The sequence below is a fragment of the Somniosus microcephalus genome, chromosome 4 (genome assembly GCF_052327205.1).
Source record: "Somniosus microcephalus isolate GS21.2 chromosome 4, FLI_Smic_1.0, whole genome shotgun sequence".
In the NCBI taxonomy this organism is placed as follows: domain Eukaryota; kingdom Metazoa; phylum Chordata; class Chondrichthyes; order Squaliformes; family Somniosidae; genus Somniosus; species Somniosus microcephalus.
The window spans coordinates 144,949,760-144,968,887 of record NC_140990.1 but is presented as its reverse complement, the minus strand read 5'-3'; the positions used below and the strand labels follow the sequence as shown (position 1 = coordinate 144,968,887).

General features: G+C 46.2%; 1 protein-coding gene across 1 annotated transcript; it reads right to left on the bottom strand.

Annotated features, from left to right (window-relative positions):
- Positions 1–291: 291 nt before the first annotated feature.
- LOC147119886 (putative G protein-coupled receptor 139) lies at positions 292–16,059 on the bottom strand. The gene is made up of 2 exons (XM_085983791.1): positions 15,917–16,059; positions 292–1,200 (listed from the first exon to the last, which is right to left on the bottom strand). The coding sequence occupies exons 1-2, from the start codon at positions 16,020–16,022 to the stop codon at positions 299–301; spliced, it is 1,008 nt and encodes a 335-aa protein (XP_085839917.1). The 5' UTR covers positions 16,023–16,059; the 3' UTR covers positions 292–298.
- Between the last annotated feature and the right edge of the window lie 3,069 nt (positions 16,060–19,128).

Below are 19,128 nucleotides of genomic sequence, written 5' to 3'. Positions count from 1 at the left end.
GTAAACTGACAGAGCAACCTTCCCCGCGCCGCCCCCTTTGGGTAAATACATGAAACTCGAGGCGGGCGGTCCGGAGCTTCATAAACCCGCTCCAGGCCGCTCCAGAGGACTTTGCGTGGCTAAAAACCAGCAGGAATCCAGCGGGACTGATCTCCACGGCCTTCGCCACCTCTACCGTTCCTCTCAGTCGCTGAATCCAAGCGGTGAAAGATGAAAACAGGCCTCACTGTGTGTATCACCAAGATGAGGGGATTGGGCAAAACACTAGACCAACACGTTGTGATGGTGCAAACTCTTCTCAATATTTAATGAATTTAGCAATTACAGTAAAGGGATATTTCACCACATTCTTCAACTCCTCTCTGAATTTAGTCTGGGTCACGGCATAAATAAACGTGTTGGTGCAGGAACCCAGCAGCTGAAGCATAAATCCCAGTTCCTGTACATATTGAGGTAGATGCACAGGCATCAAGTCTAACTTATACAATCGGCTACACACAGAATACAACAGAAACACTGCCCATAACAGAATAAAATTCCCAGATATAACAAACAGTAATATGATGGATTTTCTTCGCTTCACTATCTCTGGGTCACTGGGACTCTGCCCGCTGCTGTGGGCCCGGAGTCTCCTGCGGACTCTGCTCGACACTAATACGTGTCTGACGGTTAAAGCATTGACCAGCATAATCAGAACAAATGGAGCAAATGGGGTTAAAATATAATGAAGTAATTCAATTACACCCCATACTGGTGACTGAATAACTTCCAATCCTACATCACAAAACCAGGGATAATTATCAAACGTATATCCACCTCCATACATAAAGTACCAGAAAGTGTTCTTTACACAGAACAGCACACTCACTGTTCCAAGAACCACAGCCGCCGTTTTCTCAGTGCAATATTTTATTTTCATCTTCTGACAACAAATGGCCACAAATCGATCAAAGGTGAAAGTGACTGTGAACCAGACAGAACAGTCTGTGACTGAGTAAAGCAGGATGGCATGGATATTACACACTTTAATCTTCCAAATGAACTGAAACTGAGCCCAATAACGAATAGGAATCTGCCGGAATATGAGATCAGTGATGACGACCAGTAGGTCCGCCGCTGCCATGGACACCAGGTAACAGGTGACACATTTGGAGAGACCGCACCTTCCCCGAGACAGAATCACAATCGTCACTAAGTTCACTGTAAGGAAGAGAAAAACAGGGAAATTATTCTTCAGACTGAGAGCAACAACAGCAATGATCGAATTCAGGGTGAAATGTGCAGCGTTATTATTGAATCCAGGGACACACTCTAATGACTTTACCAGTGTCAGTACGTTCTGCTGGAGAAAGGGTTTATAGTAAAACACCGCCCTGGTGTAGCAGGAAACGAGCTCCAATTCCCCGCCTGGATGGTGCTGGCAGTTGGAATCGACAATGGCCTCAATGACCTTGTGTTAGGAACGACAATAACCCAGGGTTTCTAGTCCTCATTACTCTCCAGTGACCCTGCTGGAAACTGCGCATGTGTGCACCTTGGAGAAGAATGTTTAGGCTGGGCTGTGATTCGCTCCAAAGGGAACTGGTTCACTTTTTTTAAAGTTCACTTCGGTGGAAAATCAGAGGCCAGTTTTCGAAAAAAACAACGAAAGTCTTGTTTCCCAAAGCGTTTTACATCTAATGAATGATTTTTGAAGTGTGGCACTTACTGTATCCTAGTAACAGATGGCATCCCTATTAGATGCTAGGGAAATTCAATAATGAATTGAAAAAACATGTAAACAAACAGTGAATCCGAGCGGGACACGGGGCAATAGCCAGGAGCACTAGAGAGTGCGCAGTGCCCCCAGTGGCAGTCTGGCAAGCAGCGGAACAATGAATCAGTGGATGGGACTTGTGGGTGTTGGGTCAGGACTGAATGATCCAGAGGATGGGACGTGTGGGTGTTGGGTCAGGACTGAATGAACCAGTTGATGGGACGTGTTGGTATTGGGTCAGGACTGAATGAACCAGTTGATGGGACGTGTTGGTATTGGGTCAGGACTGAATGAACCAGTTGATGGGACGTGTTGGTATTGGGTCAGGACTGAATGAACCAATAGCTGGGACGTGTGTTTGTTGGGTCATGGACTGAATGAACCAGTGGATGGGACTTGTGTGTGTTGGGTCAGGATTGAATGAACCAGTCGATGGGATGTGTGGGTGTTGGATGAAGACTGAGTTAACCACTGGGAGGGATGTGTCGGTGTTAGGTGAAGATTGAATGAACCAGTGGTGGCAATATTTTAAGTAAACCAAGACTGAAAATAATTGTTAACAAAAAATGATTCAGTCTGTAATTAATTTCACAGCAATTTGCAATAGAAAAGTAAAAGCCCTTTGGATCCAAGGGAAAATGGCAAGTGGGATACAAAATTGGCGCAGTGGCATGAAGCAAAGGGCAATGGTCGACGGATATTTTTGTGAGTGGAAGCTGTTTCGAGTGGGTTTCCAGTACTCGGTCCCTTCCTATTTGTGGTAAATATCAATGATTTAGACTTCAATGTAGGGGGCATGATAAAGAAGTTTGCAGACGAGACATAAATTGGCCGTGTGATTGATAGCAAGGAATCTATCTGTTGACTGCAGGAAGGTAGGAATGGAGTGGTCAGGTAGGGAGAAGAGTGACAAATGGAATTCAGTCCAGAGAAGTATCAGGTAATGCATTTGGGGAGGGCTAACAAGGCAAGGGAATTCACAATAAATGGTAGGTTACTGAGAAGTGTAGAGGAACAGCGGGACATTGGAGTGCATGTCCACAGATCGCTGAAGGTAGCAGGACAGTTGGGTAAGGTGGTTAAGAAGGCTTACGGGATACTTTCCTTTATTAGCCGAGGTATTTTAGCCGAGGTATAGAATCTAAGAACAGGGAGGTTGTGCTGGAACTGTATAAAACACTAGTTATGTCACAGCTAGAGTACTGCGTACAGTTCTGGTCACCACATTACAGGAAGGATGTGATAACACCAGAGAAGGTGCAGGGGAGGTTTACGAGGATGTTGCCAGGACTGGAGAATTTTGCCTATGAGGAAAGATTGGATAGGCTGGGGTTGTTTTCTATGGAAGAGAGGAGATTGAGGGGAGACTTCATTGAGGTGTATAATATAATGCACGGCCTAGATTCAGTGGATAGGAAGCACCTATTTACCATAGCAGTGAGGTCAATAAGCATGGAGCAAAGATTTAAAGTAATTTGTAGGAGGATTCGAGGCGAGCTGAGCTGAACTTTTTTCACCCAGAGGGTGGCAGGGGCTTGGAACTCGCTGCATGAAAGGGTGTTAGAGGTAAAAACGCTCATCTCATTTAAAAATTACAACAGCAAAATGCTGCAGACGCTGGAAATCTGAAATAAAAACAGAAATTGCTGGCAATACTCAGCAGGTCAGGCAGCATCTGTTGAGAGAGAAACAGAGTTAGCATTTCAGGTCGATGGCCCTTCGTCAGAACTGGTTGGTTCTGACGAAGGGTCATCGACCTGAAAAGTTAACTCTGTTTCTCTCTCAACAGATGCTGCCTCACGTTTAAAATGTACTTGGATATGCACTTGAAGTAACGTAACCTAAATGGATTAAGAGCTGGAAAGTGCAATTCGGCTGGATAGCTCATTTTCGGTTTGCACAATCATGATGGGCCATATGGCCTCCTTCAGTCCCATAATTTCTATGGTTCTATACTTCTATGCTTATAGAGCGGCTTTAATAAGGGGAAAACACATAAACGAGAATTGAATGCTAAGCCGAAGATAGAGAGATTAGGTCGAGTGACCAAAAACCTAGGTTTTATGAAGGGCCTTAACAGAAGAGAGGCAGGAGGAGGGAAAGAAGGATTTAGGCAGCAAATGACTGAACATGAGCTCTGGGCGGCTGAATTCTTGGCCGCTGCTAGTGGAGCGAAGAGAGAGGAGGGTGGGCAAGAGGTCTGGGGTCAGGGGCAGACCATTGGAGTGGGAGGAGAGTTTGAATGGAGTTACAGGAATGCAGAGTTCGTGGTGGGCAGGGCAGCTGTATGGCTGGATGAAGTTACAGAGAGAAGGATCGGCAAGACCATTAAAGCATTTAAACAGAAGGATGAGGAGATTTAATATGAGGATTTGGGGCACCAGGTGCCAATGATCCGCGTTGGCGGTGAGGGGGGTGCGGGACTTGGTGTGGTGATGGGGCAGTTATATACTGCCGGGTGGGAATCCCTTGGGAATCCAAAGCATCGGCTCTGGAGCTCATGACATCTCAAGGTTTCAGGTCAAAGAAACCTGCTACCGATGAACTGATAAAATTCACTTGGAAGACTCTCTCAGGGAAGCAAGTTCCCAGAATGCACCCTGGGTGCGGGTTTCCAAGCCCAACCCTAAGAGTGACCTGGAGTACCACCGCTGGCTGAGCTGGGGGAGTCCTGAAGGTAACAGCTTCCAGACTGGGCCTGTGTTAGTTGGTGAGGGAACCACCACAAGGGAGTAACCTACTTGACCTGATCTTCTACAAACTACAAGTCACAGAATGACTGTCCACGATAAAATTAGTAGAAGAAATGGCTGCACAGTCCTTGTGAAAACAGCATCCCATCTCCATCGTGTGGAGCTCCTCCATCAAGTAGTGAGGTGGAACATCCAATGTCAGAGGGATGGATCAGTTACCCCCACAATGGGCCTGCACCAGGGTCAGTGGGACGGATCAGTGACCCCAGAATGGGTCTCCACTGGGCGCTGTGGATCACAAGCAGCAGATTAGTAAACCACCACAATCTGCAACCTAATGGCCTGACACATCCCTCACTCCATTATGACATTCATGCCATGAAATCAAAAATAAAAACAAAAAATGCTGGAAACGCTCAGCAGGTCAGGCAGCATCTGTGGAGAGAGAATGATAAAGTTAACAATGCAGGTCGATGACCTTTCCTCAGAACTGAGCCATGAGATCAATCGTAATTCAGTGTACAGGGAGGTGCCGGGAGCAGAACCAGGCACACCTTAGATTGAGATACAAACCTAATGAAGGTATCACACAGTGCTATCTGCACACTAAAGACCAAAGGGATCAGGCTACCTGCAGAGTTATGTGGTCCCACAAGAGGGGATCAGAGCAAAACTCTACAGTTCAATCATACCCAGTGAAGATTGGCGGTGGACAATTATGTAACTGACAGAAGGAGAAAGCTGCATAAACATCACCACCCTCAAACATAGGGAAAACCTGCACTGATAGCACGAATGGAGTTCGATGTGATTGAATGTCTTTTCTGTCAAATATGCTGAATGGATGGGCCAGGTTACTCCTCCTGAGATCTCCCCATCACAGAGAACAGCACCCAGCTAATGCTTTTCAGTCCACGTGATGTTCAGAAGCAGCTGAATGAACTGGACACAGTGAAGGTTGTTGACCCTGACAACATCCCGGGTGTAGTGCTGAAGACCTGCACAACAGAGTTCGCCGCTCTCTTCGCCAGCTGTTCCGGTGATGTCACTGACAACAACAACAAAAGCAACAAAGCACCTTTAACGTAATTAAACGTCCCAAGGTGCTTCACAGGAGTGTTAACAAATAAAAATTGTCACCGAGCTAAGTAAGGAGGTAATAGGACAGATGACCAAAGGCTTGGCCAAAGAGATAGGTTTTTAGGAGCGTCTTAAAGGAGGAGAGACTTTAGATGGGGATTTCTAGAGCTATGGCCTGGGCAGCTGAAGCCACGGCCATCAAGTGTGGAGTGATTAAAATCGGGGACTGCAAGAGGACAGAATTGGAGGAGCGCAGGGATCGTGAAGTCTTGGAGAGCTGGAGCAGGTTACGGAGATAGGGAAGGGCAAGGCCACGGTGGGATTTGAAAACAAGGAAAATAATTTTTAAATGGAGGCATTGCCTGGCCGGGAGCCAATGTAGGTCAGTGAGCACAGGGGTGATGAGTTAACAGAACTTGTTGTGAGTTTGTTTATGGGCAGCAGAGTTTTGGATGAGCTCAAGGATATGTAGGGTGCAAGATGAGGGGCCAGCCAGGAGAGCATTGCAATAGTCAAGTCTAGAGGTACCAAAGGCATTCATGAGAGTTTCAGCAGCAGATGAGCTGAGGCAGTGGCAGTGTCGGGTCGTAGAGGTGGAAGTAAGCTGTCTTAGTGATGGTGCAGATATGTGGTCAGAAGCACAACTCGGGGTTAAATATGAAACCAAGTTTGCGAATAATCTGATTCATTCTCAGACAGTTGCCATGGACAGGGACAGAATTGGTGGCTCGGGAATGGAGTTTTTGGCGGGTACCGAAGACAATGGCTTTGGTCTTCTACGTATTTATTTGGAGGAAGTTTCTGATCATCCAGTACTGAATGTCAGAGAAGCAGTGAGACCAATCAGAGATAAGTCATTGAGGGACTCCAGAGTTAACGGTGAGGGAGCGGGAAGAGAAGCCATTACTGGAGATTCTTTGGCTATGACTGGATAGATAAGAATTGAACCAGGCGAGTGCAGTCCCACCCAGCTGGCCGACGGTAGAGAGGCGTTGGAGGAGGATGGCGGGGTCAACAGTGCCAAAGGCTGCAGACAGGTTGAGAAGGATCAGGAGGGTTGGTTACCACAGCCGCAGTCACATTGGGGTTCCATTTGTGACTTTTATAAGTGCCCCTTCAGTACAGTGACAGGGGTGAAAAACTCATTGGAGGAATTCAAATATGGATTTGCAGGAAAGATGGACATGGATTTGGGAGGCAACAACATGTTCTATGATTTTGGATTGGAAAATTTGAGATGGGGCAGTAGTTTATAGGGACAGAGGAGATAAGGGTTGGTAGTTTGATGCGGGGGTGTGATGACGGCAGATGCGTGGGGTAGGGGACAGTACTCGAGGACTGGAAATGGTTAACAATACTGGATAACATGGGGGCCAGGTAGGGAAGTTGGGCAGTCAGTGGTTAGGTGGAAATAGGATCGAGGGAGCAGGAGGTGGGTCTCACGGACAAGATGAGTTCGGCAGGGGCTGAGGCGAATGAGGGGAGAAACTGGAACAATATGCGTGTTCAGGGCTATGGCGGGTGTACTTTCAGGGAGGTTTGGCCCAGTGGGCTAGGGAAAGGGAGGGAAGTGTCAGAGGCAGCTGAACGGATGGTCTCAATCTTTGTGACAAAGAAGTTCATGAGGTCCTCACACTTGTTGTTGGAGGTGAAGCTGAGGACCCGATAGTGCTTTATGTGATCCAACCAGATCAGGCGATGAATGGTTAAGCTACTTGACTGCCATAGTCATTCATGTATGTGTCGCTTGGGCTTAAGGAAGTGGAGGTGAGGACCATACCAGGGGGAATGATCAGAGAGAGTCAAGGTTTAATGGTGACAGGGACATCAAAGGTGGAGGTGAGTGCGTGATGGAGCAGATCGCTAGCTGCAGAGAAGTCGTGGTAAATGGAGCGCCAAAGACTGTAAAATTGGAATTTGAAATTCAGCGTGAGGCATGTCCCTCACCTAGTTTTCCGGTTATGATACTGATATCTGCCAGACAAAGTGAAAGATTGCCGAGGTGTATCCTATAAACAAAGTTGTGGCAAATATGAAGAGATCAATTACTGCCCTTCATTTTTCTATGAATTATCAGTAAAGTGATTGAGGAGTCATAAGTAGTGCCATGAACTCACATCGACCCAGTAATACCCGGCTCACTGATACTCAGTTTGGGTCCTGCCAGAGGCAACCGAATGCAAACCTCATCACAGCCTTTATACAGACATTGTTTCAATGGGGGTCTAAGGGGGGAATTCTTCAATGGCTGAGGTCATATCTGCTGCAAGGAAAGTGGTCGTTGTTGTCATACCTCAGGGAAGTGTCCTCAGAGCAACTACCTCCAGCTCCCTCATCAATGACGTTCTGCCATCATAAGGTCAGGGGTGGGTCCACTCACTGATGATTCTGCCGTTTTTCAGCGCCATTTACAAAAGCTCCAACAGCAGGATCGGCATAACATCCAGGCTTGGGCTGATATGCGGCATGTAACAAGCCAGAGGCATAAGTATTAGTTATATTGATCAACACAAAGATCACCCACCTCCCCTTGAAAGTCACCGAGTCCCAAATCATAAACACTTGGTGATCACTATTGACCAGAAGCTGAACAGGACAAACCATATCAACACTGTGACTGCAAGAGCTGGGCAGGGGCTGGGCAGGGGCTGGCCAGTGGATGGGCAGGGGATGGGCAGGGGATGGGTAGATCATGGGCACTCTGCGACGAAATGCAGGTTAATAGATTGGAGAAATGCTGATTTTGAGGGGCTGAGAATAGAAATTGGGATAAAATGGGCAATAATATTGGCAAATAACGATATAGAAGAGAAATGGGAACCATTTAAAACGGTGTTCAACAGAGTGCAGGAAAAATATATTCCGCTAAAAGGAAAGAACAAACTAAACAATCTTGAGACTCCGTGGATGATTAAAGCGATAAGGGGACAGATGAGGGTAAGGAAGGAGGCACACATTAAGTACATAGACAGCAGGGGAGTGTATGATAAAGGAGAATAGGAAAATATTAGGAGAAAAGTTTAAAAAATCAATTAGGGAGGCAAAGAGGAACCCTGATATTAAATTATCAAGGAACATATAACAAAATAGTAAAATATTTTACAGGCACATCAATGAAAAGGAAGGTTGGGATGGAAATATGGCCATTAAGGGATAGTCGGGATAATACCACAAGTAGCAATAGAGAGATGGCAGAAATATTAAATAATTATTTTGCTCCTGTATTCACCAGGATGGTAGAACAGGTGGACATGACATTGGATGATGAGATTAGTAATGAGATAAATGCTTTCAAATTAACAAAGGGGGTATTATTTAATAAACTAATCAAACTCAAAGATGGTAAAACCCATGGTCCAGATGGATTGCATCTAGGCATTTTAAAAGAATCTAGGGAAGAGGTAGCAGAGGCATTACTATGCATATTTAATAATTCGTTAGAAAATGGTATAGTGCCAGAGGACTGGCAGGTAGCTAACATAACCCCGACATTTAAGAAGGGGGATAGAACATGTCCAGGGAATTATAGATCAGTCAGCTTAACATCAGTGGCAGGAAAAAAATGGAATCCCAACTAAAGGAGAAAAAAGAAGAATGTCTAAAAACCAAAAATATAATAATGATTAGTCAGCATGGATTTCAAAAGGGTAAGTATTGACCAGCTTTATTGATTTTTCTGAAGGATAACAGAGAGAATAGACAATGGTAATGCAGTAGATGTAATTTAACTGAATTTTCAAAAGACCTGATGAGTAAGGTCAGAGAATACGGTGTCAGGGGACAGGTGGCAGAATGGATTGCTAGCTGGCTTCAAGACAGAAAGCAGAGAGTAGGAGTAAAGGCTAGCTTTTCACAGTGGCAGAAGGTGTGTCGTGGTGTTCCTCAAGGATCAGTACTGAGGCTACTGCTGTTCACAATTTACATTAACGATTTAGACTCTGGAATCAATTGTTAAATTCGAGGATGAAACCACATTGGGGGGGGTAGTCAATGCTGAGGAGGACTGCAGCACATTACAGGAGGGCATTAATAAACTTGCAGAATGTGCATATAATTTGCAAATGAAGTTCAACACGGATAAATATAACATTTTGGTTTGGAAGAATAGGCAGTTCACTTATCAATTGGAGGGTCCGAGTCTCGGTGGGGCAGAGGAACAAAGGGATCTCAGAGTACAAATACACAAATCAATAAATGTTGCGATACAGGTTAGCAAGGCCATTAAAACATAAAACTAAGTACTAGGGTTTATTTCTAGAGGGATAGAATTAAAACAATAGTATTTTATAGTTACTAGGGTCTTTTCTGGTGTAGCAGCGACTGTAGGTAGACTATACAAGCGCCTTAGAGATATCTTAAATTGGTGATAGTGAATTAATTTAAATTAATTAAAGGGTAAGTCATGCCAGGAGAGCCCAGCCCCGTGTTATGCTCCTCTTGCTCTATGTGGGAATTCAGGGACACTGCCGGTGCCCCTGATGACCACGTGTGCCGGAAATGCATCCAGCTGCAGCTACTAGCAGACCGCATTGAGGCGCTGGAGCTGCGGGTGGATGGGCTGTGGAGCATTCACAATGCTGAGAGGGACGTGGATAGCACGTTTAGTGAGTTGGTCACACCGCAGGTAAGGGCTGCACAGGAAGAAAGGAAATGGGTGACCACCAGGCGGAGCAATAGAAGCAGGCAGGTAGTGCAGGAGACCCCTGTGACCATTCCCCTCTCAAACAGGTATACCGATTTGGATACTGTTGAGGGGGATGACTCACCAGGGGAAGGCAGCAGCAGCCAACTTCCTGGCACTGGGGGTGCTCCTGCTGCCCAGGAAGGGAGGAAAAAGTGTGGGAGAGCAATAGTGGTAGGGGATTCTATAGTAAGGGGAACAGATAGGCGTTTCTGTGGCCGTAGACGTGAATCCAGGATGGTTTGTTGCCTCCCTGGTGCCAGGGTCAAGGATGTCACTGAGCGGCTGCAGGGCATTCTGGAGGGGGAGAGTGAACAGCCAGAGGTCGTGGTCCACATAGGTACCAACGACATAGGTAAAAAGAGGGATGAGGTCCTGCAGCAAGAATTTAGGGAGCTAGGTCGAAGATTAAAGAGCAGGACCTCAAAGGTGACACGTGCTAGTGCGTATAGGAATAGGAAGATAGAACAGATGAATGCGTGGCTAAAGGGATGGTGCAGGAGGGAGGGCTTTAGTTTCCTGGATCACTGGGTCTGCTTCTGGGAAAGGTGGGACTTGTACAAGTCGGACAGTTTACACCTGAACCAGAGGGGGACCAATATCCTTGCGGGGAGGTTTGCTAGCACTGCTGGGGGGGGGGTTAAACTAACTTGGCAGGGGGATGGGATACAGAGTCGAGCTATAGTAGGGGGTGATTTACAGCCAAATACGGAGGAAAAAACAAGTCAGCTGGGAAGGCAGAGCAAATATGTGAAGGCAAAAGGGAATATGGCAAGGCTGGAAGGCATCTACAGGTGGACTACCCTTTATCCGGACTTCCAAAAACCGAAACCCTCGAAAAACCGAAGGTTTTTTCGTTCAGCGTAAGTCATACGTACGAACGAAAAAACCTTCGGTTTTTAGAGGGTTCCGGTTTCGGAAGTTCGGATAAAGGGTAAGTCGTGCGCACGACCCCCCGCCGACCCCCCCGCGGACCCAGCCGGCCCCGACAACCGCCGACCCCGCCAGCCCCGACAACCGCCGACCCCCCCGCGGACCCCGCCGGCCCCGACAACCGCCGACCCCGCCAGCCCCGACAACCACCGACCCCCCCGCGGGCCCCGACAACCGCCGACCCGGCCAGCCCCGACAACCGCCGACCCCCCCGCGGACCCCGCCGGCCCCGACAACCGCCGACCCCGCCAGCCCCGACAACCGCCGACCCCCCCGCGGACCCCGCCGGCCCCGACCCCCGCCGACCCCGACTGACTTACGCTGAGCGTCAGCGTAAGTCGTGCGCACGACCCCCCGCCGAACCCCCCGCGGACCCCCGCCGACCCCCCCGCGGACCCCCGCCGACCCACCTTCCGAAATCCGAAATTCTCCTTTATCCGAAACTCGGCTGGTCCCGAGGTTTTCGGATAAAGGATAGTCTACCTGTATTTTAATGCAAGGAGTCTTGCAAATAAGGTGGATGAACTGAAGTTGTTGTTGAACACATGGGAGTATGATATTGTTGCTATCACGGAGACATGGTTGAGGGAGGGTCAGGACTGGCAGCTCAATATTCCGGGGTATAGAATCTTCAGGCGAGACAGAGGGGGGTGTAAAAGGGGAGGGGGTTTGCAATATTAATTAAGGAGTCAATTACTGCTGTAAGAAGGGATGATATATTAGCGTGTTCCTCTAATGAGGCCATATGGGTAGAACTTAAAAACAAAAAGGGGGCAAGCACTTTGCTGGGAGTGTACTATAGGCCCCCAAACAGTCAGGGGGAGATAGAGGAACAGATATGTAGGCAAATCTCAGAGAAGTGCGAAAATAATAGGTTAATTATAGTGGGGGATTTCAACTTCCCCAATCGGAATTGGGATAGTCAGAGTGTGAAAGGCTTAGAGGGTGCAGAATTCTTAAAGTGCAACCAGGAGAGCTTTTTGAGCCAACATGTAGAAAGTCCAACAAGAGAGGGGGCGGTACTGGACCTAATTCTAGGGAATGTAACTGGGCAAGTGGTGGAAGTGTCAGTAGGAGAGCATTTTGGCGACAGTGACCATAATTCGGTGAGATTTAAGGTGGTCATGGATAAAGACAAAGACGGCCCGGAAATAAGGGTTCTAAATTGGGGGAAGGCCGATTTTAATATGATAAGGCAGGATCTGGCCAAAGTGGACTGGGAGCAGCTACTTTTAGGAAAATCCACATCAAAACAGTGGGAGACTTTCAGAAGGGAAATAGAGAGAGTACAACGCCAACATGTTCCTGTAAAGGTCAAGGGTGGGACCAACAAGCAAAGGGAACCTTGGATGACAAGGGATATACAAAAATGCATTAGGAAAAAAAGGGGGGCTTTTGGCAGTTACAAAAGACTAAAGACAGAGGAAGCCCGAGAGGAGTATAAAAAGTGCAGGGTCATAATTAAAAAAGAAATTAGGAGGGCGAGAAGGGGCCATGAAATAACACTGGCGAGCAAAATAAAGGAAAATCCTAAGATGTTTTATAAGTATATTAAGGGCAAGAGGATAACCAGGGAAAGGGTAGGGCCCATTAGGGACCAAAGTGGCAATCTGTGTGTAGAGCCAGATGATGTAGGCGGGGTTTTAAATGAATTTTTTGTATCTGTGTTCACTATGGAGAAAGACGATGTAGACATAGAAATCGGGCAAGGGGACTGTGACATACTTGAACATATTAGCATCGAGAGGGAGGAGGTACTAGCGGTTTTAGCAGGCCAAAAAGTGGATAAATCCCGAGGCCCGAACGAGATGTATCCCAGGCTGCTGTATGAGGCAAAGGAGGAGATTGCAGGGGCTCTGACACAAATTTTCAGAACCTCTCTGGCCACAGGGGATGTACCAGAGGACTGGAGAACAGCTAACGTAGTACCATTATACAAGAAGGGTAGCAGGGATAAACCAGGGAATTACAGGCCAGTGAGCCTAACATCTGTGGTAGGGAAATTATAGGAAAAAATTCTGAGGGACAAAATTAGTCTCCACTTGGAGAGGCAAGGATTAATCGGGGATAGTCAGCATGGCTTTGTCAAGGGTAAATCATGTCTGACAAATCTGATTGAATTTTTCGAGGGGGTGACTAGGTGTGTGGATGAGGGAAATGCTGTGGATGTGGTTTACATGGACTTCAGCAAAGCTTTTGACAAAGTCCCGCATAGGAGACTGGTCAAGAAGGTAAGAGCCCATGGGATCCAGGATGCCTTGGCGCGTTGGATCCTAAACTGGCTGAGTGGCAGGAGGCAGAGGGTGATGGTCGAAGGTTGCTTTTGTGACTGGAAGCCTGTGTCCAGTGGGGTACCTCAGGGATCGGTGCTGGGTCCCTTGCTGTTTGTGATTTACATAAATAATTTGGATGAGAATGTAAAAGGTATGATCAGTAAGTTCGCAGATGACACGAAAATTGGTGGGGTGGTAAATTGCGAGGAGGAAAGCCTCAGGCGACAGGACGATATAAACGGGTTGGTCCGATGGGCGGAAAAGTGGCAAATGGAATTTAACCCTGAAAAGTGCGAGGTGATGCATTTTGGACGGACAAATAAGGCAAGGGAATACACAATGAGTGGTAGGACCCTAGGAAGTACAGAGAGTCAGAGGGACCTTGGTGTACATGTACATAGATCCCTGAAGGCAGCGGAACAGGTAGATAAGGTGGTTAAAAAGGCATATGGGATACTTGCCTTCATTAGCCGAGGCATAGAATATAAGAGCAGGGAGGTTATGATGGAGCTGTACAAAACGCTGGTGAGGCCACAGCTGGAGTACTGTGTGCAGTTCTGGTCGCCTCACTATAGGAAGGATGTGATTTCTTTGGAGAGGGTGCAGAGAAGATTCACCAGGATGTTACCGGGGATGGAGCGCCTCAGCTATGAAGAAAGATTAAACAGGCTGGGGTTGTTTTCCTTGGAACAAAGAAGGCTGATTGAGGTGTACAAAATGATGAGGGGCATAGATAGGGTAGATAAAGCGGAACTTTTCCCCTTAGTAGGGGTGTCAATAACAATGGGGCATAGATTCAGGGTAAGGGGCAGGAGATTTAGAGGGGATTTGAGGAGGAACTTTTTCACCCAGAGGGTGGTTGGAATCTGGAACTCACTGCCTGAAAGGGTGGTAGAGGCAGGAACCCTCACAACATTTAAGAAGCATTTGGATGAGCACTTGAAATGCCATTGCATACAAGGCTATGGGCCAAATGTTGGAAAATGGGATTAGACTGGACAGAGATTGATGGACGGCGCAGGCACGATGGGCCGAAGGGCCTCTTTCTGTGCTATATAACTCTATGACTATATAAGTTATGCTAAACCTGTATCGAACATTGGTTAGTCCACATTTAGAGTACTGTGTACAGTTCTAGTTGCCGTATTACAAAAAAGGATATAGATTCACTGGAGAGGGTGCAGAAAATATTTACCAGAATGATACCAGAAATGCGAGGGTATACCTATCAGGAAAGGATGGACAGGTTAGGTCTGTTTTCTCTTGTCTCTAATAGAGGTCTTTAAAATTATGAAAGGTTTTGACAGAGTCGATACAGAGAGAATGTTTCATCTTATGGCGAAGAGCATAAATAGAGGCCATCAATATAAGGTAGTCAGCAGGAAATTCAATAGGGAATTCAGAAGAAACGTCTTTACCCAAAGAGTGGTGAGAATGTGGAACTCGCTACCACAAGGAGTGGTTGAAGTGAATAGTATTGGTGGATTTAAGGAGAGGTTGGAAAATGATATGAGGGAGAAGGGACTAGAGGATTATGGTGATAGATTTAGATGAGAAAAGACGGGAGGAGTCTCATGTGGAGCATAAATGCATGGAGCATAAATGGCCTGTTTCTCTGCCGTATATCCTATGTAATTCCCTGTAAGGTGTCATGGTGGGGATTCAGAATGTGTCTGGACACAGCTGGAATCGTGTGAATTTGGTGGGTTCTAATTGCTGTAAGAACTGAATTATCACCAGTTGCTAAAGGGATTATCAGACTGGAAATATATAAAGATTTCATGACTTGGTCCATCGTTTTTAATCGGCTGGAATAATTTTCACCAACAGGAGATGTTGGACAGTCTGTGCGGACTTCACCAAGATCTCCTGAACTGTGTCTGAAAAATGTAAATAAATCAGTTCAAACATAACTGAATAAACATTTTACTGGAACATGTATTACAGTTTAATCTTGTCCTGAGCATCTGGAGTCAGTGACCATGAGGGAGAGCGGGAGATGGTGGAAAGTAAGACAGCTGCCTGGAGCTGAATTATTAGTGGATATTGTCCCATATTTCAGTGTATTTGTGATCTATCTGGCAGCGCTGGTTTCCACATATCATAGATATTAACTATATCCAGCGAACATTAAAACTCCTATTACCCCTGAACACATATTTCTGATCCGATACCAGGTTTCAGTGCAGAGAGCAGACTGCAGGCAGTTCAATTAAGAGAATCGATCAATAACATTTCTTGTGTAAAAAAAATCAAATAACAGTCAAATCCTGTAAAAGACTTTCGGTGAAAGCAAGTCGAGAAATATACAAACTGATCATTTAACTGGGAGCAGTGAATCGGCAACTGATCAAACATGACGTGGCAGAAACACGGTGCATTACCAGCCACAGAACAACAGAATTAAACTGTATACAATTAATGACCGGGTCTAAAGGGCAAGGGCAGTAAATACAGTAAAACATTGTTTACAGAAATAATTGCTGAAATAATGGCTCACCAGGAACACCAACAGCAGCGAGGAGCGGGTAATAAATCCTTTGAACATCGAAAACTGCCCAACGTACTCGGAGTTCAGGTGGAATCTCCCAGAACATGTAACCCATTGTCTGTGCGATCCAATAGTTGCTGTTTGTATTGGAGACCACACTCAGTCAAACACTGATGGACACACTGAAAACTGTCCCATTTATAGCCTGAGGGAGCTCCCCAGTGAGGCAATTAAACTACACACTGACTGACATTAATTACACTCACTGAACAAACACGATGATAAAATCCTTTCACTCCATCACTTTCTATTGCAAAATATCTTAAAAGCAACGTGGCATTCATACCAAGTGAGTTGATCCAAAACCAAAACATTATTTTAAACACTATTGTCAAAAACAGAAACAGTGAATCCCACAATCTCACAGAATGAATGTGAAGTGAGCAGCTTAATTTACATAATGCATGGTCAGTAAGGGTTCATGGGGGCTGATAATACAACGGTCAGTAAAGATAAATGGGGACTGATAATGGAATGGTCAGTAAGGATACATGGGGACTGAAAATGCAATAGACAGTAAGGATACATGGGGATCGATAATACAATGGTGAGTAGGGATACATGGGGACTGATAATGCAAAGGTCAGCAAGGATACATGGGAACTGATAATGCAATGATCAGTAAGGATACATGGGAACTGCTAACAAAATGATCAGTAAGGATACATCGGGACTGATAATGCAATGGTAAGTAAGGATACATGGGGGGTGATAATGAAATGTTCAGTATAGGATACATCGGGACTGATAACACAATTGTCGGTAAGGATATATGGGAACTGAAAACACAATGGTCAGTAAGGCTACATGGGGACTGATAAGACAATGGTCAGTAAGGAAACATGGGGACTGATAACACAATGGTCAGTAAGTATACATGGGGACTGATAACAAAATGGTCAGTAAGGATACTTAGGGACTGATAATTCAATGGTCAGTAAGGATGCATGGGGACTGATAAGACAAAGGTCAGTAAGGAAACATAGGGACTGATAACATCATGGTCAGTAAGGATACATTGGGACAGATAACAGAATGGTCAGTAAGGATAGATGAGGACTGTAAACAAAATGGTCAGTAAGGATACATGAGGACTGATAATGCAATGGTCAGTAAGAATACATGGGGAGTTTTCTGCCCTCGCAGCGCGTTCCTATGCAGAGCTAGACAGATAGCTAACAACTTGATATCTTCCCATAAAAATCACAAGGCTTGACTTTTCTTGTAAAGCTTTACTGAAAGATTCTTATTGTAAAACTGAAATACAACACAGAAATGGAAGCACACATTAGTATACAAGCGCATAACTGATATGCATACACAAATTTAGGTACGCCTGAGCAACACAGTACATTTGGCATGTAAATTACCAAACACGTGGAAACACAGCTTACTGTGAATATACATTTTGCAAACTGGAAGGCAGTCTCTTTAAATTAGCCCTGTACATAGCTGTATTTTGATGCCCTACTAGTTAACCAGCTAGACAGAGAGCGAGCACTTCATGGCTAGCTGTGTAAGTTTGCTTACAGAGAAAAGTTACAAACTAAACATTTTCTGCAACATACAGTGTACACTAATCATTTATAACTTTCTCAAGTACTTACAGACAAATAATATCCAGGACTCAGGCATGGGAACAATACAACTTCCCAGAGCATGTGCCGCTGTAGGTCTGTAGTTTACTTTACTGCACTTACTGTGCTTTACAGCACTTTACTGCACTTTTACTGCAGTTGCTAAGTACCAAATAGCCATTGGTGGCAGCACACAATGGGAATCGACCCAACTTACTCAAACCCCTGAATTAACTGGAAAACTAACATATATTGCTACCGAGAGACAGCACACTCCCCGCTTGGTACAATTCCATTGTACCACTACAGATACAAAATAAACCTAAAGAAAACGTCCTTTGGCTGCAAACATACTCAGAATCCGTTCTCTAGGTTTCTTCAGAAAGGAGGACTACGATCTCGGAGGCTGGCCTCAGAAACACCTTGACAGTCCCCTCCTTGACAATCTTCACCTCCACCTTGCGGAACCTCTTGTCCCTGCTCGGCAGAGTTTTGACAACCAGTCCCACTGGCCATTCATTTCTGTGTGCTTGGCTGTCTTTCAGCAAGACAACATCTCTCACTTTGACAATTGGCTTGTCTTCTGTCCATTTCATACGGCTCTGTAGGATGGACAAATACTCTCCTCTCCATCTCTTCCAAAAAATGTCTGCAAGACACTGGACTTGCTTCCACTGCTTCCTGTGCAGCTCAGCCATGTCAAAGTTTCCAGAGGGGGCTGAAATAGCACTCATCGTTTGAGTCAGGAGCATCGTTGGGGTGAGGACTGCAGGCATGTCTGGGTCGGTGGACACCGGCACCAGGGGTCTTGCATTCATGATCGCCATGACTTCAGCCATGAGAGTGCTTAAGACGTCATGTGTGAGACGAGTAGGACCCGTCCGAAGCAGCATAGCATCCAGAATATGCCTGGCAACACCGATGAGCCTCTCCCATGAACCACCCATGTGGGATGAATGCGGGGGGTTAAACACACACGTGCATCCTTTCTTTTGGAGGTAGCTTTCTACCGCTGCATCGTCCGTGTGGATGTCCAACTCCTTACAGGCACCCACGAAGTTAGTCCCTCTGTCAGAGCGGAGAAGTTTGGCTGGACCACGGATTGAGAAAAACCTCCTCAGTGCATTGATAAAGCTGTCTGTTGACATGGATTCGATCAGCTCAATGTGCACAGCTCTGGTAGACATGCACGTAAAGAGCACCGCCCAGCACTTGCTGCCTGCACTACCTCCTCTTGTGCAATGCGTCATGATGGTCCATGGCCCAAAGACGTCAAGGCCCACACTGGTGAATGGAGGCTCTGGAGTGAGTCTGTCAGCGGGCAAGTCTGCCATCTTTTGGTCCTCTAACCTCCCTCGTAGCTTGCAGCAGGTAACACACTTGTGGATAACGGAAGAAACCAGACGCTTGCTCCCGATTATCCAGTATCCGACTGCTCGGATAGCTCCTTCTGTTATGTGTCGTCCTTGGTGAGCCACTTGCTCATGATAGTATCTCACGAGTAGTGTGGCAATGTGATGGGTGCGCGGGATGATCAGAGGGTGCTTTTCTTCTCCTGACAAGTCTGCGGATGATATGTGCCCT

Coding starts and splice junctions, on each gene's coding strand:
- LOC147119886 (XM_085983791.1), bottom strand. CDS start 16,022: ATGGGTTACATGTTCTGGGAGATTCCACCTGAACTCCGAGTACGTTGG. Junction 1,201..15,916: donor CGCTGCTGTTGGTGTTCCTG/GTGAGCCATTAT, acceptor TCTTCCTTACAG/TGAACTTAGTGACGATTGTG.